The sequence below is a fragment of the Nomascus leucogenys genome, chromosome 25, assembly GCF_006542625.1.
Source record: "Nomascus leucogenys isolate Asia chromosome 25, Asia_NLE_v1, whole genome shotgun sequence".
Lineage (NCBI taxonomy): Eukaryota > Metazoa > Chordata > Mammalia > Primates > Hylobatidae > Nomascus > Nomascus leucogenys.
This window is the reverse complement of record NC_044405.1, coordinates 1,975,422-2,002,646: the sequence shown is the minus strand read 5'-3', so window position 1 is coordinate 2,002,646 and position 27,225 is coordinate 1,975,422. Positions and strand designations below refer to the sequence as shown.

The 27,225-nt window shown below is 35.5% G+C and overlaps 1 protein-coding gene across 5 annotated transcripts in view; it reads right to left on the bottom strand.

Moving 5' to 3' along the window:
- The window catches only part of USP25 (ubiquitin specific peptidase 25), a 160,017-nt gene that overhangs the window by 57,664 nt on the left and 75,128 nt on the right, over positions 1 to 27,225 (bottom strand). For 4 of the 5 annotated variants that reach the window (XM_030806028.1, XM_012501904.2, XM_030806029.1 and 1 more), the window contains 8 exons: positions 24,763 to 24,900; positions 21,146 to 21,222; positions 18,835 to 18,908; positions 11,193 to 11,341; positions 5,882 to 6,009; positions 5,003 to 5,098; positions 3,703 to 3,864; positions 2,862 to 3,088 (listed from right to left, as the gene is read on the bottom strand). In XM_030806028.1, the coding sequence (XP_030661888.1) occupies positions 2,862 to 3,088; positions 3,703 to 3,864; positions 5,003 to 5,098; positions 5,882 to 6,009; positions 11,193 to 11,341; positions 18,835 to 18,908; positions 21,146 to 21,222; positions 24,763 to 24,900 (1,051 nt within the window). Of the gene's footprint in view, positions 1 to 2,861; positions 3,089 to 3,702; positions 3,865 to 5,002; positions 5,099 to 5,881; positions 6,010 to 7,623; positions 7,742 to 11,192; positions 11,342 to 18,834; positions 18,909 to 21,145; positions 21,223 to 24,762; positions 24,901 to 27,225 lie in introns of those variants that run through there. The other variant, XM_030806031.1, reaches the window with a different exon arrangement.

Below are 27,225 nucleotides of genomic sequence, written 5' to 3'. Positions count from 1 at the left end.
ATAATCCTACAAAATTGTTCAGATAGAGATGTTCACAGTCATATTGTCCACAATAATTTTTAAAAAAGAGATAACCTAAATATCTGTCAATAAGGAAACGTTTAGATTGTAACCACATCATATTGTGAAGCTGCTGAACCAATCAGAAGAAACCTTGAAAAACTATAAAAAAAATTAGCTAACTTTAGAGGGGGAAAGACCTGTCTAAGCCTGTCAGAAAACCAGTAACCTTATAGGAAAAGATAAGATCCTCCCTGCCCAACACTTTAAAAAATCTACATTATAAAAACAAAACAAAACCAACATAAAGAAAATCAAATGAAAAACTGGGAAAATAATATCTGCAGCATACGTGATATTATAGGTAAAGGGTTAATATCCACAATACATTAAACTTTCTATTAAGCAGTAAGAAAAAGACAAATAGCTCAGTATTTTAAAAATGGGCAAATGTCACAAACAAGAAATTTACAGAACAATATAAATATCCAACTTCACTCGAAGCTAAGGGAATGCAAATCAAAACACTAAAATACCAGTTTTTCAATTATAAAAACTACTAAAAAGTGTCCAGGGCTAGGGAGGATACTGGGAGAAAGGCTCTCTCACACAGCGGGAATGCAAACTGGCTTAATGTTTTGGAGTGACAATTTTAAAACAGTCGTCAAAATTTAAAATATACACACTCTGAACCAGAAATGGTGGACATAAGGAAACAACAGACATTGGGGCCTACATTAGGGTGGAGGGTGGGGGCAGCGTGAGAATGGAAAAACCACCTATCAGGTACTGTGTTTATTACCTGCGTGATGAAATAATCTTACACCAAACCCCTAAGACATGTAATTTATCTTTATAGCAAACCTGCACATGTACCCCTGAACATAAAAAAGAACATATACTACTTACAGAAGTGTATAAATATGTATATCGAAGACCAGCATTATTTAGTGAATATCAATATGGGAATTAAATGAATTACATCATACCTGTGTGTTGGAATATTACATAATAGTTTACAAAATAATGCTAACTGCTGACATCAATAGGGATGAAAGAAAGAAAAAAAATATCCTGAGGAAAACCTTGTTTCCTGATCCATAGTATTACATATAAAAACCTTAACAGCCAGGCATGGTGGCTCACGCCTGTAATCCCAGCACTTTGGGAGGCTGAGGTGGGTGGATAACAAGGTCAAGAGATCGAGACCACCCTGGCCAACATGGTGAAACCCCATCTCTACTAAAAATACAAAAATTAGTTGGGTGTGGTGGCACACAACTGCAGTCCCAGCTACTTGGGAGGCTGAGGCAGGAGAATCGCTTGAACCTGGGAGGCAGAGGCTGCAGTGAGCCGAGTTCATGCCACTGCACTCCAGCCTGGTGACAGAGTGAGACTCCGTCTCAAAAAAGCTCTTCAAACTTAAAATGGCCAAAAGAGAACTCATCATATTTCTCTTTCCTCCCCTGAGTGGGAACCTCTTTGCCCACTGGCTTTATCTTTTTTCCAAAACACATTCTATTTGGTTATTCATACCATTATGAACTAAGAGAATCATTTGATTCGTCCCTCTGTCTTACCTCTAGCCAATGACCCACATCTGTCAGTTGTCTCCAAAGAGTATTTTAAGTACATTCACTTCTTCCTTCCCTCAATGCCACTACTTAGGTGTCAAAAGCTTCCTAGCTTCCACCCCTCTGAATGTAATCTTTTAAAAACAACCCGCCATGAGGAGTAGAAAATTACCTAACACCTAATATAGTGCTTCATCAACACTATTTGCTTGATTAATGTTTGTTAATGAGTTCAAATATTTTTTAAAATTCCCTCTTATTTGAAAAATACTAAAGAAAATCTTGACAGCTACTAATGCTGTTAGTCACCATCATACCTTATGTACTTCTTACTAAATTACATCATACCTTATGTACTTCTTACCATTGTTTTTCAAATATTGTCTATAAAGAGTTAAGTTGGTCATATAATATCCAACAATCAATATTGTTCAATATAATTCCAACCATGTCACATAGTTCATTTTTTTCATAAACCAATAAATCAGCATAAAATTGGGGAATGATAATAGGGAATTACATTTTCACATTTAAGGAAAAAAATGTAATAAAATCTACAATAATCCATTTTTTTAAGTACACTTTAACAGCAGCAAAGTAGGAAAGAGAAAAGTTCAGAATAACTTATTCTGAAAAAAAAGAAAAAATAGAAAAGAATAAAAGAGAGTTCCTTCCAAGAAAGGACGGATGGCAACTTGACAGACACACACACACACACACACGCACACAAAGGCACACATGTGCACACACCCCACCCAGAGCACTGTCCTTATTTTTCTTATTTTGCTGCATGCCAGTAAAAACTCTGTTACAGACTAGTAATGGGATCATAGATACTCAGAAATCTGACAGAACTATTAAAAATTAAAATTCACATTTCTAATTCTTAAGCCTAAAGAAAATTTTTTATCACCGGAACTCCCTGTGCAAACTTAGATTTAGTACCTAACTGATATGTAAAAACATTGATGTTGTAGGACATTTCTCCAATGGAGTAACTGTGAATACCAGTTTGATATAAACTTAGAGCAGTAAACTAGAAAATCAGGCCATCTGCCATGTCATTAATCAGCTAAGCAATCCAGGGAAAATCTTTTGGTCCCTGTGAACCTGATATTGAGATTATAAAAATGGGGAGCCAGACTAGTTTATCTTAAAACCCTTTCTGGAAAAGAAAAATGACTATAATGTTTAAATATAAAATCCAGACGTGATTTCCCTTCTCAATATTAACATTATACATATCCATTTGAGGTGACAGTAACCATGCTATGAGACACTTCTTACCTCTGGTGTCATTTTCTATTTCTGTCCTCCAGCGATGTAAACAACTTTCCAGCACAGAAAGTTCTTCCTCCGTTATGTGCCTTGGTGCCGGATGCATGGGCAAATCGGGAGGTATCCGGGACTGAGTAAATGGTTTGTGTATTACTGATCTCGATGAAATGGCAGCAACTGATGAAGGTGATGTGCTTGGCAGTTCTGAAGATGGGGCTCCCTGTTGTTCTGTAGTGCTGTATTAAAGCACAGAGTATTTGTTATCAAACTTTCAAGCTGAAACTCTCGACAAAGATCCTGCCAAACCCACAGTATTAAATTGGCTTATAATTCAAAAGAAAAAATCTTAACAAAGAAATATGTGGATTGATCTAATATCCAAATGAGATTTTTAATACATAAGAACTAAATTATTGTAAGATGAAGTTGTAGCTTTAGAGTTAAAACAGCTTAATCATATTTATTTTTAAAAAACAAGAAAATCTTATGCATGATGATATTATTTTCCCTGGCTTATCAGCTTACGTTACAGAAACAAATTCTAATTTGATAGTACTATTTTTATGTATCATAAAATGCTGAATCTTATATATGTAAATACCAAAATATGCTAAAGTATAATTCTGAACTGAAAAAAACGTGATTAAAATTTTAATCCATAACCATAAAATCTACTGAAATAATAAAAAAACTCCCAGAGGACATACAGTCTTCTAAGTGAATCTACTCTTAGGAGTTCACTGAAGTAAATCAAAGCATACATTTTATAGAAACTGTCTTTAAAGGCAGCAGTTAACATTATTATGTAATAAAGGTAACAACTGTCTCTTGCATCAGGATTACTTTTTACCTTGGTAATGTCTGTGATGGTATGGAACCACTAGGTGGGGAACTAGCGTCAATATCGTCAACAGGAGAAGTGCAAACAGGTTTACTTGAGGCAAATTCCAATGCATACTGAAGAACATCTACCAAGGGGAATCGTTTGGGACCGGAACCATAGCTTAAATATCTGTTAATCATAAAATGTACAAGTGCTTTTATTTCTATATACAGCATATTTGGGCTTTTATTATTGTTATAAAACGTGATACTTCAATAAAACTTCCTCAGCAATAAAATTCATCTGCTTTAAAACGAAGATGGTAAAACTGAATATACATTTAAGAAAAACATATTAAATGTTCCCCAAAGACAGGAAACCAAGGCCGATTGGGACTGAATGTGAGTATATACTGTTATAATTTGTAAATGCTGTTCTAAATTGTAACTCAATAGGAAGATGAAAACTGACATCTCCTGAGACTGTTTTTATTTTTAGATCTGGCATCTGGTCTCATGATCAAGACAGTGATATGTACTATCTTCCTATCTTTTACCACTAATCATGTTTCAATATGATTATTCATACTTTTTAAGAATAAAAATCATTAAAATACGATATACTATTCGATATAAGAAGTTTTAGACTACTAATTTGAAAATTCCTAAAATAAGGGAATACAGAGTAGATTGGGGTTTGCAAACTGAAATGACTTGTGACATTTCAGCCTTTAGATTTCTGTCTGGCCTGTAGAACATTTCTCAGTCCAGATTCTGACGTCTTTTAGAAATGATCCAAATCAATAGACAACAGTGAGGCCATACTCATACATGGCACCATCCACTGGTATGGAATGGCATTCATTCCCTGTACACACAGATTGCTCTCTAGGCTCCCAGCACATACCATCCTACACTGACACAATTTCCTCCTTTACGAAGCTGCTGAGAAGACTTGGTAGGCAGCTGAGTTTGTATCCTGTTTTAAGGAGAAAAACTCAGATACCACTCATTTTAATGAAAACCTCAAGAGTAATCTTTAGTTTCATGCAAAAAGAAAGGTCAAAACTATATTCATTTAACTTTCTATCTATCTTCAGCAGTAGGAACATTACCTGTTGACAATGAGATATTTAATTTTAAACACTAGAATAATTTTTTAAAGTCTACTATAGATTTTTAGTTTCAAGCAAAACTCAAAACTATTCACACAATATTAACTACTCCTAAAATTATAAATCACTCAAAGCAAATTTGAAATTAAAAATCTAGTCACCAAATACATGGTTTCTGATAATTATCTCCTAATTTCATAAAAGTTAAAATACCTTTCTAGCCTTTGTTGTAATACTGTGAGGTAATCTTTCAGTCTCTTGATCTCTTCCCTCTTAATTCTCGTTATTTCTCTGTTTCTGTGCATGTATCTATCAGAAAAAGGCAATCATTAGCATTTCCGAATATCATGAAAGTAGATGCAATATGGCCAGATGCCAGCGTGCCCAGCCTACCACTTTGGGGTGCCAAGGTGGGAGGATCACCTGAGGTCAGGAGTTCAAGACCAGCCTGGCCAACATGGTGAAACCTCATCTCTACTACAATACAAAAATTAGCCAGGCATGACAGTAGGTGTCTGTAATCCCAGCTACTCAGGAAGCTGAGACAGGAGAATCATCTGAACCCAGGAGATGGTGTTTGCAGTGAGACAAGATCACACCACTGCACTCCAGCCTGGGTGACAGAGCAAGACTCCGTCTCAAAACAAAAAAGAATGAAAGACAGAAAGACAGACAGAAAAAAACAAAAGAAAGAAAGACAGACAGGAAAACAGGAAGACAGAAAGACAGGCAGACAGAAAGACAGAAAGACAGATAGATAGATACAATATTAAGTATAGACATCACCACAAAGCATCAATTCCTTCAAAATTGTATAAGATATAAGGTAGATAATACAAAATGGTATTTTTTAAAATTCTGAATTTTAAGATTATAAAATTAATCTTTTTTAAATTTCCTTATAACATTATTCCCCAAAACTATACTTTTCTAATACAAAGTGAACTTCATTTACCTTGACAAATGGTATTAGGTATATTATGCAAAAGTAGAAATTAATTCTAAGAAAATTATGCAGAATTTTCCTCTGAACAATATTTTCTCCCTTACTAAACTGTTTCAAACCAAGTCATGCAGTATATCAAACCATACCTGTCCAAATATAAAACTTGGGGAAATTCTAATTTGTTGTGAATTTTTTCTGGTCTTCCCAATGCCTGATTAAATTCAAATCTTGACAATTCAAATGTTAACACAGGTGGTAATTCAGTAAACCAATGCTGAAAGGAAATAAAACAGTAACAAAAACTTTAATACCACCTTTGTTTTCTTCATTGCACTCTTAGGCACAGGATGTGGGCACTGACATTGTTACTGACAAGTAATTGGGTACACAGTTTAGTTAAAACTCAACCTCTTTCTAAAAGTTTTCCACACCTCTTGAAAATTCCAAGAGTGGGTATAATACATGATCAGGAAAAAAAGAAATCTCACAACTATCCTTTGAAAATAATTCTTTGTATTAGGATTTCTAGCCCAAAGAAAAAGACACTGGTTAAAACCATGACTTAGTAGCTCAAGTCTTCTCTGTCTTCTTCAATACGATGTTGAATGGTACTTACACTTAACCAAAGCATCAAAATCCTGTGACAAAATAACTTGTGAGAGGGAGTACTCAAAAAAAAAATTTATATCATAAATCATCACAACTCTCATACTAAAAATTAAAAAATGGTGTTTTCCTGTTTTAACTTTAGCTCCTCTGCTGGATTTCATACTAATTTATGAAAAAGACATATCACTAACAAAAAGTTAATACTTAGAGTAATTTACTTAAAATCTTTTAAAATAACTAGTGTTTAAAGAATTGAATGTCTCATTGCTATGAGCCAAATTATGCTAATGAGTATAACTGTAATTTCCTTCCCCTACCCCCAGCCCCTAATCCCCATACATGCTTTGGTAACTGTTCAATTAAGCATGAAATTCAACATTTTTAAAAGAAAATTATTTTCATATACAACCTCAAGTTATACATACGCATATGTATTTAAAGAGAAAGAAAAGGTAACAAACTTGTAAATCAACAAATACCAGAACTACAAAATAAATATTTCTGAAGTGCTTATTATAAACTGCAATATGCGAAACTGCTGCATAATCTATTGTGTATGATAATTTCAAGGGTCACAAAATGCCACCACACATCTGTCAATAAGTTAAGAATATACTAAATTTAAATTTGCACATCCAAAAAAAGCATGAATGGCACACACCTGGCAAATTGAATCTGAGGAGGATCTGGAAAGTTGCTACTTTTCTCTACAGCAAATAAAAGCAAATGGTATTCAATACTATTTCTCTTTCAAAATGCTATAATTACTTGAACTGAGATTTCCTGAGCTGGATGGTTATCTTTTACTGAAAGCTAAGGTTTAAGGAATTTGTTTTATATGGATAATACCTGAAACGGATTAAATAAAATTATGAAAACTATCAGAAACATCTCAAGTTTTAAAATTTGATTAGCAAAGTTTGCTTACTCATTTTGATCTCACATGGAACTGGCAAGAATTTTTGAGTTAGTTCTAATCCACATATAAAATTATTATTAAGAATTAAAACATTACCCAGACATATCACAAAGAACACTTTTGATTCTTTAGGATAATATTCTCTGCTCCATTTTATGATACTCAAACAAGAAAGTAGATTTCAAGAACTATCACTTTCATATTTTATTGCAATACTTTAAATGTCACCATTAAAATTAAATAGTTACATATTTTAATTCATGGAAATCTACAATGGCCACAAGAAATGAAATGACCCAAACTGGGGTATACTTTTCTGTAGACCATCAAAAGTCCAGGAAATATAAATAGCTTCCATACCTTACAAAAGGATGTTCAAAAATGTTATGTAATATGTCTCTGTTATGAATGCATTTTCCTCTATCAGCGATGGCAGGTTTTTCCTACTACAAGAGTGGAAGGATTTCACTTTCTCATTCTAAAGCTGATGGGGACAAGATGAGATAACCAGACATTCTGTAAATTCATGTTTTAAAATATTAATGGTATGTCTAGCTCTGCAATATTTGGATTGTAGTATAGCAGTACATAATTTGAATTTTAAATAATACAAAACATGAGAAATTTTTCTTTCAAAAAAAATTTCCATTCAACAAAAAACTGTATCTACTTCTCTATAATCTAACTAGTATGCCATGCTTGTGAGACAGAGGTCATTCTCCATATCTCTAAACGTATTATTATTTTACTAGATAATGAAACTACATGAGGAATAGATTTCTGCAGTTAGTGAATAAAGAACTTACATAATCAGTATTGGCAGCACAAGTGCTTCTAAATTCATCACAATTCTAGAAATCTCACCTGTTAACAAAAATAGTTCCTAAAGAGTATGTCATTTTTATGAGTTTTAATAGCTGGTTTTTCTATTAAAGTGTATAACATACCTTGTTTTTATGAGAGGATTACACAAATGTGGAGGAAAAAAAAGAACAACAGAAAAAACACACCTATCACTTCAAATTCCGCACGGAATATCAAACCAAGCCAGGATGTAAACTATGCACAAGAAGCAAAAACTTTTTATTCCAGTTAAAAAATTAGCTCCAGTCATTTAATTGCCTTGACTCATTTGCCCTTTGATTTTAAAAGGTAAGTTCCCCATATAACCTCTATAGATGTCTAATATAGTACATGTTGATACTGTTTCTCTAATTTTGTTTTTAAAGCTTTGTAAAAACTCCTTCTAGCACTTTATTATAACTTGGTACAACTTTGTGAAGGGAAATTTGGCAGTACCAACACATCTAAATGAGTATGCCCTGTGACCCAAAGATTCTACTTCTAACTATACTTCATTCCTAAGTGCTCAAGGGTATTTATACAAAGACATTCTTCAAAATAATTCTTTTTCTTAGTTACTGCCTTACAGGAGAATTAAATCAATTTAATTTTATAAATACAGACTATGTGACACTATGTAGATTTTAAAAACACTGACGTAAAGCTGTACACTAACTTAGAAGCAAGCTCATGATATACTGCTGAGTGAAAAACGCAACTTTTGCGGCAGTGTGGACAGATGCAAATACTTATATGTGCATAGCAATAGTCTAAAAGAACACACAGCATACACTGGTAGTAGTGAATACTCACACTACAAGTGAAGTATTTACTATCTGAAATTTTTTTCCTCCAACAGACAATCAAAAAATATCTCCATGTTTCCTGGAGAGTCTGACTCGTCTACAAATTGCATACCATTTAAAAGTTACAATGTATTATTTAAAAAATATTTAAGTAGTTATTTTGGATACAATCATGTTTAATTTATTCAGTTGTCTCTTAGTATATCATCCACAAAATTTAAACTCTTATAGCCAATTGGATGTTTTAGCCTGGAAGACTGGAGGTCTTCCTATATTAGTTGGCCACAGCTATTTCAGCAAATAAGATGTTTTCTGGGCCAAAATAAAATCAACAATTTTTAATAGATTGAGGAAAAAGCTATTGTTATCAGGGATTATGCCAATTTAGAAATAGCCTATAATGTTACTTACTGGCTTTTAGAGATTCAAGAATAGTTTTTCTAAAGGATATAATAAGACTATAATTTAAATATGCTATTTTTTAAAAACTGATATTATACTTTAGTCAGTGACAGTCTCTTAAATCAAGCTGAATTATTATTGAAACTATAGCCTCCAGCAAATCTAGAAAAATGGTAACAGGAATCACGGCAGTCAAATTTGCCACAGTAGTGGAGATTAGAAACTGCTAAATATAGAGAACATCATAAATCATTATATTCCCTAGGCTACATGAAAAAACCTAGGCAGAACATTTATATTGCAACATAGGGGCATTCAGAGTATAAAACCAATAAAAAGATGGAGGACAAATCTAAGATATTCTAAATAGACAATAAAATTTCAATTCTGTGTAGAATAAAAATTTTTAAAAGCTGGGAATATGTGAGAAAGATTACCAATAAACCATAGTGTATTTCAGCTACTCTGACAATATTTTAAAAAAGTACCATCCCTGCCCTACTACCCCAATCATCCTTTTACTTAACAGCAAAGAGATCGGATTTTAAGAGTCTGTTTTCTTATTCCATTGTGGGATACTGCTAAAGTCCCAGTCTTTAGAGATCTGTTTCCCAATCAATAAAATAAGCTGAATTTAAACATTCTTATTTAGAGGTTTATATCAGAATTAGTTGTGCAGCTCTTGTTTCCATATACCACATCCCTATCCTAGACCCTGCTTTGATAACTTTGAAGTCTGGCTATTCTCTATTGAGAATGGCTGAAATAGATGATCTATGATGTAGAGAGAAAGACTATTTCAAATACATCTCTTCCTCTTAACAGGAAAAGCATATTTTTGTTTGTTTATGTATGTGGGGGGAAGAGGAAAAAAATGAGTATGCACCTGAAACAGGAAAGGTTAAGTGCATCTTTAAGAAAAAAAAAGAAAAAAATTTAGATAAAAGCAATTTGTTCTCAAAAACACAAGAACAAAGTCTCCTTTTAGATAAACACAGAGCCATCGTATCACTTAATATTTATTACGCACCTATTCAGTATAAAGACCTCAGAAACTTGTTTGATAAGCACCAAGACATTTCATTCATTCATTCAATAAATATTATGTATGCAGTTACCATATTACCACTAGGGATATAGTAGTGAATGACACAGATAAAGACCTCTAGCCACATTCATGGAGCTTAACAGCTAGACAACTATCAGCAATTGCTTAACAATGACTGATTGGGGAAGCACATATGTCCTTTGCTTACTATTACAGTGCCAAAACTCCCTGACAGATGAATGCATGAATGAATGGCTACACAGATGCAGCTACAGAGATGGATAAAGAAGCAGAGATGGGTGGAAAGAAAGAAACTAGTTGAGGTAGACATGTAAGTTAACAATATTTTATAAAAATTATTTGTTCCTTGAGAAGGGAAGTTCTTCCATCTGACCTTATGCAATCACGTAGCAATTTTACAAGAAAAGGAATCTGGGCATCGTGGACAAATTCCAATAATCGTTGATATAAGTAGCATATATCTGTTTTAAAATCCACTGTAATATCAGGATTTTTCTTCTTTATATCCAGGAACTAGCATGCTGCTAATGGCTGGTACCTTGATTGAAAGGTCTAAAAAGACTGAACAATGTCCTAAGATTTTAAAATTCTGAGATAAATTATTTAAGTGAGAATTTAACATAGATTATAGGCCATATGGACTGGGCAGGTCTCCCGAATGTCTAAATTACCAATTAAATCGAAACATACTCTCTGAGTATTCTCTCTCAATTATTAGGTAGCTATATAATTAGAACCTTACACTGTGCTATATAGCATTGTAAGAAAGACCTGGGGAAGAAAGGGGACAATGAAAATGTTAAACTCACCTCTTGGCCTGATTTTCCTGAATTCTCTGAATGTAAAGACTCAATTTCTCCTTCAATCATTGCAGCTTCTAGGCACTCATGCAGATCTTTGAACCCATTGACCTGAAGTGGGTATTGACCAAACATTTCAGTGTTTTCAAATTTTTTACCTGTAAGAAGGGAGAAAATTAATAATCCTCAATATGGCCTTCTGGCTACTAAAATTAAGAGTACGTAAGGATTCTCACCTGAACCTGAAAATTGTAATGCTGACTGATTTCATTCCTGAGAAGTGTTAGTGTAATTTTCCTGTTGGTTCATACACATGTGCAAATGTACATTTATACCCAGCCATAGATATTACACATCCACATATATGTAATTATATACACACATACGTATGTATATTTTTTCTCACAAGAAGCATTTTCTAAGGGCAAGATACTGTACTGAACACTAGGAATATATACAGCAGTGAACAAGGGAGATATGGTCACTGAGCTGAGAAAATTCTCAGCCTCATTTAAAAAACATTATACCCATTAACTTCACATATATTTATAAACAAATAATTACAAATAATTATTATTACAATTGTTATAAAAAGAAAGTTGTGATGAGACAGAGTTATGTGAGAGGTATAAAAATGGGAGCTTAGTCTTGGGAGTGGTGGGGAGAGCAGAGAAACTTCCATGGCAAAGGACATTTAAGCTCAGACTTGAATAATGAGTGGGAGTTAGCCATGCCAGAGTGCTGGGGGACTATAGAGTATTCTTGGCCATGGAACAGCATGATGAAGACTTCAAGGGAGTAAAGAAGTTGATATGTTTAGGAACTAACAGAAGGTTAGTGTAGCTTGGGGAACCAAGGGAGAGATCACAATGAAAAGTCAGGAAGCGAGTTAAAATCTACAAGGTCTTGTGGTCCTATTAAGAATTTTTTTCCCCACCACATTCTGGGTATAATGCAAAGTCACTGATATGGTTTGGCTGTGTCCCCACTCAAATCTCATCTAAAATTGTAGCTCCCATCATTCTCCTGTATTGTGGGAGGGATTCAGCAGGAGATAATTCAATCATGGGGGCAGTTTCCCCCATACCGTTCTTGTGGTAGTGAATATGCCTCATGAGATGTGATGGTTTTATAAGGGGTTTCCCCTTTGGCTTGGCTCTCGTTCTCTTCTCTTGCCTGCCACCAAGTGAGACATATCCTTCACCTTCTGCCATGATTGTTAGGCCTCCCCAGCCATGTGAAACTGTGAGTCCATTAAACCTCTTTCTCTTTCTTTTGCAAATTACCCGGTCTCGGGTATGTCTTTATCAGCAGCATGTAAATGGACTAATACAGTCACTGAATGGTTAAATCTAAGAATAACAGGCTCAGGTTTATGTCTCTGAAACACCTTTAAAGTCCCTGTGTGAAGTAGGTGGTCATCTGTTAAAAGACCATTGCAGAATCCATCCAGAAATAAAGGTAGCATGGATGAAGGTTGTTAAAAGTAAAAAATACACAAAAGAGATAAAATTATATACTTATACATTTATACACATATACAAGGAAGGGCACCAACAGGGCTTGACTGAGCAGGATAAGAGATAGCTAAGAAGAAAAATATCAAGAATGACAGAATTCTGGCATGAACAACTAGATGATGATGATTACTATTTTTTTTTTGAACAACTAGATGATGATGATGATGATGACATTTTTTATTTTTTATTGAGACAGAGTCTCACTCTGTCGCCCAGTCTGGAGCTCAGTGGTGTGATCTCGGCTCACTGAAAACTCCACCTCCCGAGTTTCACCAATTCTCTTGCCTCAGCGTCTCTAGTAGCTGGGATTACAGGCGCCCACCACCACGCCCGACTAATTTTTGTATTTTCAGTAGAGATGGGGTTTCACCATGTTGGCCAGGCTGGTCTCGAACTCCTGACCTCAAGTGATCCACCTGCCTCAGCCTCCCAAAGTGCTGGGATTACAGGCATGAACCATCATGCCTGGCAGATTATGGACTGAAAATGGCACCACTTAAGTAAGAACAGAGGATTTTTTTTTTCTTTAGTTTTGAGGTAGCAGTGGAAATCACTGGTTCATTATGACCCATGAGATTTCAATTTGAGAAGAGAGTTGAATATGAATCTATAACTAAGATTAACATTCTAGAATAAAGATAGAATTGCTGGCTTATTGACAGCAGGAAATTAAGGCACTGAATGAGATGCCTAGGGGATGGGACAGGAAGAAGAAATGGGCCTAAACAAAGTCCTAAGGTTCTGCTACCTTTATATGCAAAAAGAGACTATAAATACAACTTTTCTTAGAAGTACCCACAGAGGCAGGAAAAAAGCCACAAGAATACGGTGTAACAAAAGCCAGAGAAATGTGTTTTTAAGGAAAGAATAGGAAAAAGGAGGAAGAAGAGGTTAAGGGTCATCAGCATTAATAACTGGTAAGAATTCAATATGGAAAGTGTATTAGTCCATTATCACACTGCTGATAAAGACATATCCCGGACTGGGAAGAAAAAGAGGATTAATTGGAACTACAGTTCCATGTGGCTGGGAAGCCTTCAGAATCAGAGCGGGAGGCGAAAGGCACTTCTTACATGGCAGAGGCAAGAGAAGATGAGGAAGAAGCAAGAGTGGAAACCCATGATAAACTCATCAGATCTCGTGAGATGTATTCAATATCATGAGAACAGCACAGGAAAGACTGCCCCCCATGATTCAGTTACCTTCCCCTGGGTCCCTCCCACAACATGTGGGAACTCTGGGAGATACAATTCAAGTTGAGATTTATGTCAGGACACAGCCGAACCATATCATTCCAGCCCTAGCCCCTCCAAATCTCATGTCCTCACATTTCAAAACCAATCATGTCTTCCCAACAGTCCCCCAAGGTCTTAGCTCATTTTAGCATTAACCCAAAAGTCCACAGTCCAAAGTGTCATCTGAGACAAGGTTAAGTCCCTTCCGCCTATAAGCCTGTAATATCACAAGCAAACTAGTTACTCCCTATAAGAAGGGAGAAAATTAATGATCCTCAATATGGCCTTTTGGCTACTAAAATTAAGATTATGTAAGGATTCTCACCTGAACCTAAAAACTGTAACACTGACTGATTTTTTTCCTGAGAAGAGTTACAACTGGAGTACAGGTACTGGGTAAATACAGCCATTCCAAATGGGAGAAACTGGCCAAAACGAAGGGGTTACAGGGCCCATGCAAGTCCGAAATCCAACAGGGCAGTCAAATTTTAAGACTCTGAAATGCTCTCCTTTGATGCCACGTCTCACATCCACGTCACACTGATGGCAAGAGGTGGGTTCCCATGGTCCTGGGCAGCTCCGCCCCTGTGGCTTTGCAGGGTACAGCTTCCCTCCTGGCTGCTTTCATGGGTTCGTGTTGAGTGTCTGCAGCTTTTCCAGGTACACGATGCAAGTTATCAGTGTATCTAACATTCTGGGGTCTGGAGGACAGTGGCCTTCTTCTCACAGTTCCACTAGGTGGTGCCCCAGTAGGGACTCTCTGTGTGGGCTCCAACCCCACATTTCTCTTCTGTACTGCCCTAGCAGGGGTTGTCCATGAAGACCCCAACTCTGCAGCAAACTTTTGCCTGGACATCCAGGCATTTCTATACATCTTCTGAAATCTAGGTGGAGGTTCCCAAACCTCACTTCTTGACTTCTGTGCACCCGCAGGCTCAACACCATGTGGAAGATGCCAAGGTTTGGGGCTTGCACCCTCTGAAACAATGGGCCAAGCTATACCTTGGCCCCTTCTAGCAAAAGCTGGAACAGCTGAGACATAGGGCACCAAGTTCCTAGGCTGCACACAGAATGGGTACCACGGGCAGCCCACGAAGCCATTTTTTCCTCCTAAGCTTCTCTGGGTCTAGGATGGGAGGGGCTGCCAGGAAGACCTATGACATATCCTGGAGACATTTTCTCCATTGTCTTGGGGATTAACATTTGGCTCCTTGTTACTTAACACAAATTTCTGCAGCCACAACTTGAATTTCTCCTCAAAAAATGGGTTTTTCTGCTCTACTGGATCCATCAGGCAGCAAATTTTCTGAACTTTTATGCTCTGTTTCCCTTTCAAAATGGAATGCTTTTAACAGCTCCCAAATCATCTCTTGAATGCTTTGCTGCTTAGAAATTTCTTCCACCGATATACTAAATCATCTCTCTCAAGTTCAAAGTTCCACAAATCTCTAGGGCAGGGGCAAAATGCCACCAGTCTCTTTGCTAAAACATAACAAGAGTCACTTTTGCTTCAGTTCCCAACAAGTTCCTCATCTCCATCTGAGACCACCTCAGCCTGGACCTTATTGTTCATATCACTATCAGCATTTTTGTCAAAGCCATTCAACAAATCTCTAGGAGGTTCCAAACTTGCCCACACTTTCCTGTCTTCTTCTGAGCCCTTCAAACTGTTCCAACCTCTGCCTGTTACCCATCTCCAAAGTTGCTTCCACATTTTCAGGTATCTTTTCACCAACGTCCTACTCTACTGGACCCAATTTACTGTATTAGTCCATTCTCAAGCTGCTAATAAAGACATAGGCAAGACTGGGAAGAAAAAGAGGTTTAATTGGACTTAACAGTTCCACATGGCTGGGGAGGCCTCAGAATCATGGCAGGAGGCAAAAGGCACTTCTTACATGGTGGTGGCAAGAGGAAATGAGGTAGAAGTAAAAGTGGAAACCCCAGATAAATCTCAAGGGTTTATCCTGGATTTCCACTTTTTATTCTACCTCATTTTCTCTTGTCACCGCAATGGAAGAAGTGCCTTTAATAAATGGTTAAGTCTCAGGAGACTTATTCATTGTCATAAGAATAGCACAGGAAAGACCAGCCCCCATAATTCAATTACACCCCCCTGGGTCCCTCCTACAACACACGGAATTCTGGGAGATACAATCAAGTTGAGATTTGGTTTGGAACATGACCAAACCATACCAGAAACTGAAAAGGATCTAATGGATTTAACCACATGTGGAAAACCAATAACCTTAGCAAGATCCCTTTTAGACAAGTTCGGAAGCCAGAAACTAAACTGGGGCTAGGTCGAATAAATGGGGAGTAATCAGTTGAAACTAACTCCTCTCTTTAAAGGGGCTTAACTCTGAATAAGAATCAAGAGAGGGTATTAACTGAAAAAGAGTATGGGAGGGGATAACGTTTTTAATTTTTAAGGTTTGAGATGCCAGACAATGTGTAAATATTGATGAGAAAGAAAGTGGAGTAGGAGAAGCTCAAAAGCCAAGAAAAAACGAATGAAGTAAGGTCTGAGTGAAAGCATGAAGGGAGGGAATTCTGAGCACATATAAAGAATAGTCTTTTGATATAAAACTGGGTAATTCCTTTATTACGTGTAGGAGCAGGTAAAAATATAGTAGAGGTAGCGATAGATCTAGGTTATGGAGCCTGAGGCTCATATATTTGGGGATGTTGTGTTTTTAGAATATGATACAAAACTACAAATGTAAAATTAGATTCGGGGACTGAGCAAAACCTGTGATTAAGTTTCATTAACGTGACAGTAAATCTATGAAATCTGAGGTAAAGATTTTCTCAGAGAATGAAGAGATAAGTTAGATTTGAAATGAGTGGAAAAGACGAAAATATTTATTGCAGTAAATGAGAGAAAGAACGGTGATCACACAGAACAAGGTGGGTTATAGGATTGGGAGCAGCGAAGCTCAGTATCACTCAAACTCATGATCCACTACAGTTAGCCCATTTCTGTGACTTTTCGCCAGCAATCTTCAGGTACTCAGTACAGACATAGAAAAGATGAACAGCTCAATGAAGGTTTGAGAACAGGGAGGGGGTGCCAGAAAGGAAGGGGGGAAAGAGAGTTTTAGGTTTTAGATGAAAAAGGAAGAAGTGAAGTACAGAGAAGGGCTGAGAGGGGACAATGAACTAGAAGTTCTCAAAAAGTTGAGGGACTTTTGCAGTGGGGATACTTTGGCAAACAAACTAAAAATCATCCCCAATGGAGAACCATTGGTTTGAAAGAAAGTATTAGGAAGATCTATGTAAAAAGTGGTAAGAAAGTACTCTGAAATAAATTACTTTTACTGAAGCAAACACATAGTTCAAGTGAAAACGTATTAAGGCCACATTTATATAACGCAATCACTAAAGCAACTTACTAATACCAAGTACAAAGACTTCAACACTGAATTGACAATTTTTTTTTTTTTTTTTGAGACAGAGTCTCGCTCTGTCTCCCAGGCTGGAGTGCAGTGGCCCGATCTCAGCTCACTGCAAGCTCCGCCTCCCAGGTTCACGTCATTCTCCTGCCTCAGCCTCCTGAGTAGCTGGGACTACAGGCACCCGCCACCATGCCTGGCTGATTTTTTTTGTATTTTTAGTAGAGACGGGGTTTCACCGTGTTAGCCAGGATGGTCTCGATCTCCTGACCTCATGATCCACCAGCCTCGGTCTCCCAAAGTGCTGGGATTACAGGCGTGAGCCACCGCACCCAGCCGACAAATTAAATATTTTAATAACAATCAATTTTAGGAATCAATATAATACAGGTAGAAATGCTCATGCAGGGCATTATAAACAGTGCCTAGTCACGACCTGATCAGACCTACTCGCTGCATCAGATACAGTGTTCTACTTCAAATAAAATCAGAATGATTAAGATGAATGACCCAACGTAAATGTACTATGTAAAATATTCTACATATATATATAAACTTATATATATATTAACTCATATATATGTACATATATATATAAAACAACTTATATATAAGTTGTTACCACTTGAAGCAAACAAAAATGTACGAACACTTCACTAAGACTTTTTGAAGGGCCAGCATCTGAGTTAGTATTGCCTTTTTCTGAATCCCAAACCACCTACGTTCAAACAAAACTTCAGGGAATCCACTACTTAAGATCGTGAAGAAAAAACATTTTTTCAAATTTTACACTGTAGCTGATCTGGAAAAAGATAACTTTCAAAAGCTGATGCGTTGGGTGATTTGAGAAAAACAATTTTTCAAAAGTTTATGCTTTGGGACCTAATATTATTACATAAAGTTACATTTAAAGAGTCTCCTCCCTTGTTAGGGAACCCAAACAGAAATTACTTAGGCCAAATTTTAAGAAACAGGTATTTAGCTTAAATGGAACAGTATCACTCTTCACTGATTTTTCAAAAGATAGAATACAATCTTTTCCTGAAAACTAATATCTACATTTAAAATCACTCAAAAAGTGAGAACTCTATAATACCCTGACTATGCTAAGTTGCTAAATTCAGCTTTCAACATGAAAAAGAAAAGTAAGCATCATACCAAGCCCAGTATTTAACTCCAATATTATCTTCAAAGGATCTACCAACCGTCCCATTAATCCCTGTATTCCAACATAATTGTATCACAGAAGCCCTCTCACTGGAAAAAACATGAGGATAAAATAAAGTATCAATTAGTTGTGATAATGCACTCTGTACATTCCTTTTCCTTCATTCAATTCTGTGCTATATGCGAATAACAGTAGCAATCCAACAAAAATTACTAGACAGACTATATCAAATTAAAAATGAAGTCCACTAAAAAAAAGTAACTATCGAGACAAATGAACGAATGAATAATAATGTCTCTTCACTTGTAATAAAAAGCAAATGTATAACTCTACCTTCAAGTACTCCCACAGCCAGGAATCTGCCATAGAACAACTCTACCATGGGGTTCTTTGGCTTCTCTTCATCCCTAAAGTGTGTTAAAAAATATAAATGTGATTACAATTTTTGGACCTATAAATAGAGAAAATATTAAAGAACTATAACATATGACAAAACAAAAACACGTATGTGGCTATCATGCACTTGCATTTAGCTCTGTTATTTACAGTGCCACGTTGCACAAGGTACTTATTCTTCCATTTCTTCACCTGTCAACTGAGGATAACTATGATAGCTGCACTCACAGGACTCTCACAGGAGTTAAAATGAGCTACTACATGTATGAACTTGGAAGAGAAATTGACACAGTCTGTGCACAAAGTGCCTGCTCTTCCTATCATCATTACGCATTTCAGTCTCATACTCTGTGTAGTGCATGTTTATTTGGACATGGGAAGGAAGAAAAGCCACTTTTAATCAGAATACATTTCTACAAAATTTTGATAGGTTATTTCCTGTATTTACATGGAAGAGTCCAAATAATCCAAAAACAACAACTCTCACCAGGGAGGGAACAAGGTACCAGTTTTTGACCCAAAGTAGCTGAACAGCTACTCCATTCTTTTGTGAAGTTTCACACTGCTGGTAGAATTAGTCATTTACAAATTTTCCAAGTCATTTAATACCAAAATTCATTTTTTCTTTTCTGTTTAAAGCAAACAAAAGTTGATAATTTTAAATTGTCTTTTTATGGTTTGTGTGACCTAAAAAGACAAAGTTTATCTTTGCCTTACTGTATAGAAATGCATTGTATCTACAATTGTGTACAGATTTTTCTGTATTAATTTGTGTTTATATTAATTGATTTGTTAAGTATTATTTAAAAAGGGAGAGAGGGGATACCATCTCTCTTGATAAATGGGTCATCATTTAATCCTTAGAATAATGTTGGTAAGTACTTCTCTTAATTCTTACAAGAACCTCAGTAGGTAGTATAGTAGTCTTCAGTGCTACTGAAAAAAAATTGTGGCCCTTCACGTTCAGGTGCATGGTAAGATACACTGTCCTACTTACTTCTTAAAACTGTGATAAAATATACATAACCCTTTAACTGTACAGTCTGGTAATGTTAAGTATATTCACACTGTTGTGCAACCAATCTCAGAATTCTTTTCCTCTTGCAAAACTGAAACTCTATATGCATTAAACAACTCCCCATCTCCCCCTCCCCCCAGCCTCTGGCAACCACCATTCTACTTTCTGTTGCTACGAGTTTGATAACTCTCGATACCTCACGTAAGTGATTTATAGTATTTGTCCTTTTGTGACTGGCTTCTTTCACTTGGCATAATATCTTCAAGGGGTCATGTTACATCATGTGTCAGAACTTCTGTGCTTTTCAGGATGAATAATATTCCACTGTATGTATATACAGCACATTTTGTTTATCCATTCACCTATCAATGGACATTTGGTTTGCTTCCACCTTTTGGCTATTGTGAATAATGTTGCTATGAACACAGGTGTACAAATATCTCTTTGAAACCCTGCTTTCAATTCTTTTGGATATACACCAAGAAATAGAATTGCTGGATCATATGGTGATTATATTTTTAATCTTTTAAGAAACCCCCATACTGTTTTCCACAGTGGCTGTACCATTTCATATCCTCACAACACTGCACAATTTCTCCACATCCTTGCCAACCCTCGTTATTTTCTTGGGGCAGTAAGGGTTGGGGGGTTGTTTTGTTTTTTTTTGTAGCCGCCATCCTAATTAGTGTGAGATATTCCTGCTCACTTTGAAGTTACGCCACATAGCTCTGCCCAACAAAATGTTTGCAGAAGTGATGTGTGTCACTTCTGGGCAGAAACTTAGAGACACAGTGTAATTTTCACTGCCAGCAAGATCTCAGAAACCTAGGTGACCTTGGGGCCCTGAGCGAACAGATAAACACAACCACTTGCTCACATGCACTGCTACCTCACATCCCTGTCTTCTTGCTTCTACGTAAAAGGATTTTGTCACAATTCACATTCCTGACATCTTTCTCCACCGCAAATTCATTCCTCCTCATGAAAAGTGATTATTGAATCTAAGAAAAGGAACTGGGCATATAAGACTAGCTCTTCCAGAGATCACTTTTTGGATTTTTTTGGTTAGACTACTATTTGTGCCTGCAAATTCTAAACAGCTTGTCAATAATACAGAAAATACTGGGATTCTCATAAGTCTGTCTTGATTTCTTATTTCTCTGTTGACATTTAATATATGCTATCTAATGAATTCCTAAAACCCCATCGCTAAACTTCATGGTAACTTACGTCTCCTCTTCAGCTTTCATTTGGAAGGCATCTTCTAACCAATCTAATAATTTGTGTGTAAACTCACTCACATCTTGCTGTGAAAAGAAAAAAGCCTGTTGATATTTGAGCCTACTAAAAAAAAAATACTAGATGTTGTAACATCAAACCTAGAGCCAGTTGTTGAAATGTATAATTACCAACTCCTTACAAAGATAACAAGTGAAATGTTTCACACAAAATGCAAGAAACTTTTATAATTTAACCAGGATATAAGATATTTGAAAAAACAAGCATTATATTGATAATCAATTATTGGGTTTCACTTTAAAATACACATACACACACACACACACACACACAATCGAAAACCAAACTTACAAATGAGATTTTAAAAAAATAATCATTACTCCCCACCCGAAGAGCTCTGTAATGAATCTTTATAAAATGAAGACATCATCTTACCAAACAGTTCTTCATTTTATAAAGAATTATGACTGGCTTCTCTCTTAGAAGGAAGACTAGTCTCTTTCCACAATTCATTTTCTTAATTCAACTTATACACACAACTTTTTAAGCCATATCTACCTTTACTATCATTCAGAACCAGCCCATTTATCACCTTTCACCATTCCTTTGGTCTTTGCTCTCCTAACACAGAAAAACAGGAATAGGTTGTGGCAGTTGTGTTATCAACTACCGTAATTCTTTCAATAACGTGAGTTGGAACATAGAAAATAATAAACAGAACATAAGGGAAAAACAATAAATCAACTCTACTGGGGCTGCTTACAGACAGATGAATCAGTAGTAAGCAATTTGCCCTTACTTATCAAAATAGCCCCAAATACAAAACAAACTTACTATCATATATTTTTTCAGCCAGCAGTTTCTTAAAGAACATGTAGGCCAACTTTATATTAACCTCAAAAAAAAAGTCTGGGAAGCGTAAGTAAATTGCTCCAAAGCTGTAGAGTTAAATAGGACTAAACACAACACAAAAATCTAGCTGTAAACATTCATAACATCTGTGGTGGGTTGAATAGTAGCCCGTAAAAATATACGTCCACCTAGATCCTCAAAATGTGACACTATTTGGAATAATGGTCTTTGTCAATATAATTAAGGCAAGGAACTTGAGATGAGATCAGCCTGGATTAGGGCTGGGGCTAAATCCGATGGTGAGTGTTCTTATAAGAAACAGAAAACCAGAAGACAGACAGACACATGAGGGAAAGCCAAATGAAGAGGGAGACAGAGATTGGAGCTATGCTGCCTCAAGCCAAGGAACACCAACAGCCACCAGAGTACGGTGGAAGCAAAGGATTCTCCCCTAGAGCCAATGGAGGAAGTGTGGCCCTGCCAACACCTTTACTTTGGACCCCTGCCCTTTAGAACTGTTAGAGAATAATCTTTTGTTTTTAACCACTCCGTTTGTTGTAATTTGTTACGACTGTCCTTAGGAACTATTGTTAACACCTTAAAACAACTTTTCATACTTTTGTATAAACTTTAATTCACTTAAACGTTATATCTAACAAAAAATAAGAAGGTTTCCTAGCTATCACAATATTTTTCAGAAGTTAATCCCTATCTTTCTTGGAAATCAATCTAAAATTGACAATTATAAAATGAAACAATTAAAGGTATGATTAAAATTGACAGTACTGATTGGGGCCAGGTGTGGTGGCTCATGTCTATAATCCTAGCACTTCGGGAGGCCAAACCAGGAGGATAGCTTGAGCCCAGGAGTTCGAGACCAGGCTTGGCAACATAGGGAGATCCTGTCTCTATAAAAATAAAATAATTTGCCAGGCGCGGTGGCATGTGCCTGTGGTCTCAGCTACTTGGGAGACTGAGGCATGAGGAAGGCTTGAGCCCAGGAGGCTGATGCTGCAGTGAGCCATTGTCATACCACTGTACTCCAGCCTAGGTGACAAAACAAAACTGTCTCTCAACAAAAAACAAAAATGGAAAAGAAAAAGAAAAAACTAACAGTATCACATACCAAAGGGTATCCCCAAAAGACTCTTTTGTGCTTCAAAAGATGATATATTCGAAATATTCAGGAAGAAGATATAATGAAAATATAAATTCACTTTTAAAAAAATCATGATGCTTACATTTACAGATTCACTAAATTACTCGTGTAGACTTCAAATTCAAGTGTTTAGGGAACAGAAGAGAATCAAACTTATCAACCTTAATTGATGTACATCTACTTTAAAGGCCTCTAAAGAAAAAGAATCATTAAATTCAAAAGTTAGTCTACACTGCCAATCTGAAGCAAAAGCATTTATATTGTGGCCTTAACAGCCAGTTGTATCTATTTCAACTCTAACTTAAACTGAAAAGCCCACCTATGTACATATATGGCTCCTGACGAAGTCTATGCTGCCTCATCTTTCAATGTGAAAAGATACCCCAAAATCACCATGAATCTCTAGAAAAGAAAGAAAAAAAAAAGAAACCAGAAAAAAAGACAAGGAAAAAGCCATCCAGAAGGAAAGATAAGTCAGAGAACAGAAGTAATCTTTTAAAAAATTTAATTGTATATTCAGAATCCCTGGAAAAGATACTATGCATACTAAAGAAGAAAAAAAAAAAGTAAAACACATTCAGAACCAGAAGGAATGCTGAATGCCCTAAAATGATGGTTTGGGATCAACTGTAAAATTATTTCTCTTTCTTTTGATTTGTGTTAGTGTTATCATGACAGAGCGAGTAAGAAACAAAGCTGAGTAGATACTAAGCCTAAAAGGCACTGGAGCATTGTTAGAATTTTTAAAAAAATGCAACGACATATAAAAGAAACTCTGATGTGAGTGCCCTTTTTGTTCATTCACATTTGCCATACGAGGTAAATTTAAAACAGAAAAAAAAGGCACAAGGAAGATGGTGAGAGAATCTCAGACCTTCCTCTTCCAAATGCCTTCTCCATACATCACAAAACAGAGACACATCCAAGTATGTACTTTAAAAAACAACACTGCAAGCTTAGTGGCTTTTTGAAACTTCTGCCATTACACATTGCTGCTATCTTTTTGAACACTTACTATTCTTTGCCACTGTATTTTTTCCTCTGTTTTCCTTCTTTAATTTCTCTGATTTTTCCAATTATATATGAAAATATCAGTTTGTTTATAGATATTTTGTATTTTTTATAAGAAAATTACCAATATTCTTTTAAGGTAATGGATAAAAATCTACCACAATAGACTATATAAAGAATAAAAGACAAAAGCAACAATAACAAAGATAATGTCTTTCAAAAACCATTTCTGGGTAATTAAGGAAAAGTACTCCCTGCCAACAAACACAGGAATATCAAAAGCATGTGTACTATAATGATTCTCTATTATCACACATTTGTGAAGATGTTTAATTATGTATTTGTAAATAATCTTAATTTTATCCATCATTTTCATTTCAATCATAATATAAATTAAAACTTTATTTTAACACCTTCAAGATCACTTTTCTCTTAAAAGTCTCCCAAATGTTTTAAATGGTTCCAGGTTATTTTTAATAAAGCAGAATCATGCATCTTAAATAGTCTCATATTCTTGGGAAAGCTGCTTAATATTGTTCAGATTAAATACAAATGGTTAATAAACAAGTAAGTGCAACAAAACTACCTGCTGTGAGTCATTTGATTTGAAAGCATCCTTAAGAATTTCAACTGCTCTTGATGGATCAACATACTTTCTTTTGGTACCAACAAGAAGTGCAAATAGATACCTCAGCTCACGCATAAAAGGCAAATTCCGATGTTCCTATTGAAGGAAAAAAAACAAAAACAAAAACACCTTAACTGAAGATTAAGAAAATTTTTACTAGTAAATAGATATTCATTTTAACAGCAACCAAAAATTAAACTGGCCAATATAGATTAGGGATGAATTAGCACTCTATCATAACTGAAGAAAGTAGAGTGTTGGTGCCATCTAAGAGACTCAAAGAAGTCAAGCACAAAAAGGCAGAAGACCTAGGATAGGCTCACAATTTCAGCATGAATGCCACATATTCACAGCAAATCATGTCATTACTCAGCCAAGAATATCTTCCTCATTCAAGACTGCTTATCATAATACTTCCCATTCAGCAAGGCCCAGCTGCTGCTGCTGAGAGCAATAATAACAGCCAACATTCAATGAGTGTTCACTACATGCCAGGCACTGTTCTAAGTGCTTGATCTCAATAAACCCATTTAAGCAAAAATCTCTACTCCTCCATGAAGCCTTTCCAGACTCTTCCAAGTCAACGATACCTTCAAATTCCACATCTACTGAAATGAATGCCTTTCACTGAGCAATGAATCACCGACTGTCATTGTGGTGTGACAATCTTAATTATTAGACTAATATTAGAACTTTATCCAATTATTATTAGAAATTTAATATTTTTTATATTTAATAAAAATTACTTATAAAATTATTTTATACTCATTTATTTTATATCTATTTTATCAAACATTAATATAATTCAATCACAATATTTAAATTTATTTAATTTTATTAATTTAAGACCAGATCCTAATAGGAGACTAATATATCACCCTCCTAATATTCCTCTGAAATCTTACTTTTGGTTCTCAATAAGACTATAAGATTCTCAAAGACAAGAATTTCTATATCTTTTCCCCAACTTTTTACTACACAAAGCATTCAATTCTTACTGACTCATTAAAGCAAAATCTCCAGAAAAAAAATTAAAACAACCCACATTACCAATCACTAACAATTTATTTTAAAACAAGGAAACTTTAAAAAATAACGTAATTCACATAACTTAGTGAAATGTTTCATGACAACAAACCAGGCAAGCCATTCTTATAATATTTAGTTCTTCTAACAATTTTAACCGATAAAATTTAGATATTAAACATGAAAATTTTCTTCCAAATTTACACAGTTGGCATTCTCAACACTGCAAAATTCTAGGAGTCTGGGATGGGGTGTATCTTTACATAGTTGCTGCCCAGTATAATATAATCCACATAGGAAGAATTGCTTCTAGAATATATTCCAAAAAAGAGTCCTAAGAAATAGGTAAGAGGGAATAAAACAGGTTCCAAATATGACCTACAGAAATAGGTTTTAAAAGTATAAAAACTATAAGCTTTAATCCATAAAATTACTTCCAAAAGTACCCTTAATTTCCTGAGATCAATTTCTTTATCACCGCACCTAAGTCAATGCAGTTTTTTGAGACATTCCCAGTAACAAAGTTGGAAGTAATAATTTTCGGAAATCAGGGGAATTCTGCTGAGAAGCATATTTGAAAAGTAAATTGCTTCCTAGTTTCCAGAAGATTTTACCATAAATGAGATTTTAGCTTTGGTCAAATCATTTTTCTTCATCTGCAGAGATGATAATATGGTTTTTCTTCTTTAGTCTGTTGATATGGTGAATTACACTGATTTATTTTTGAAAGCTAAACCAATTTTGTATTCCTGGATAAGCCCCACTTCTCTATGAAGTATTATCCTTTATATATAATTGCAGGATTTAATTTTTCAAAAATTTGCTACAATTCTTTGCTTCCAAATTCATCAGAAATATTGGTGTGTGTTTTCTTTTCTTGAAATGTATTTTCCTACTTTTCATTTCAGGGTAATGCTTAGCTCACAAAATGAGTTGGGAAGTTTTACTTCTTAAGTACCTGTACAAATTTATAGGGAATTATTATCATTTGTTCTTCAAATGCTTAATATAATTTACAAGTAAAACTATTTAGCTGCTGAATTTTTTGGTGGACGGGTTCCAGTTCCTTTAATATAATGTAGGGCTCCCACACGTTATCTATTTCTTCATTAGTGAGCTTTGATAGCCTGTGACTTTCAAGATACTTGTCTGCTGTTTATAATATTCCACTATTCTCCTTTTAGTGTCTATAGAATATGTAGTGATGTTTCCCTTTTGCACTCCTTATATTTGTAATATATGTCTTCCCTCTTCTTTCTTGCTTAGTCCACCTAGAATTTCATCAATTTCACCAATCTTCTCAAGAAGCAGTTTTTGGTTCCATAATTTTCTGTATTGTTTTTCTGATATTTGGTTCACCGATTTCTGCTATTACCTTATTGCCTTACTTCTGCT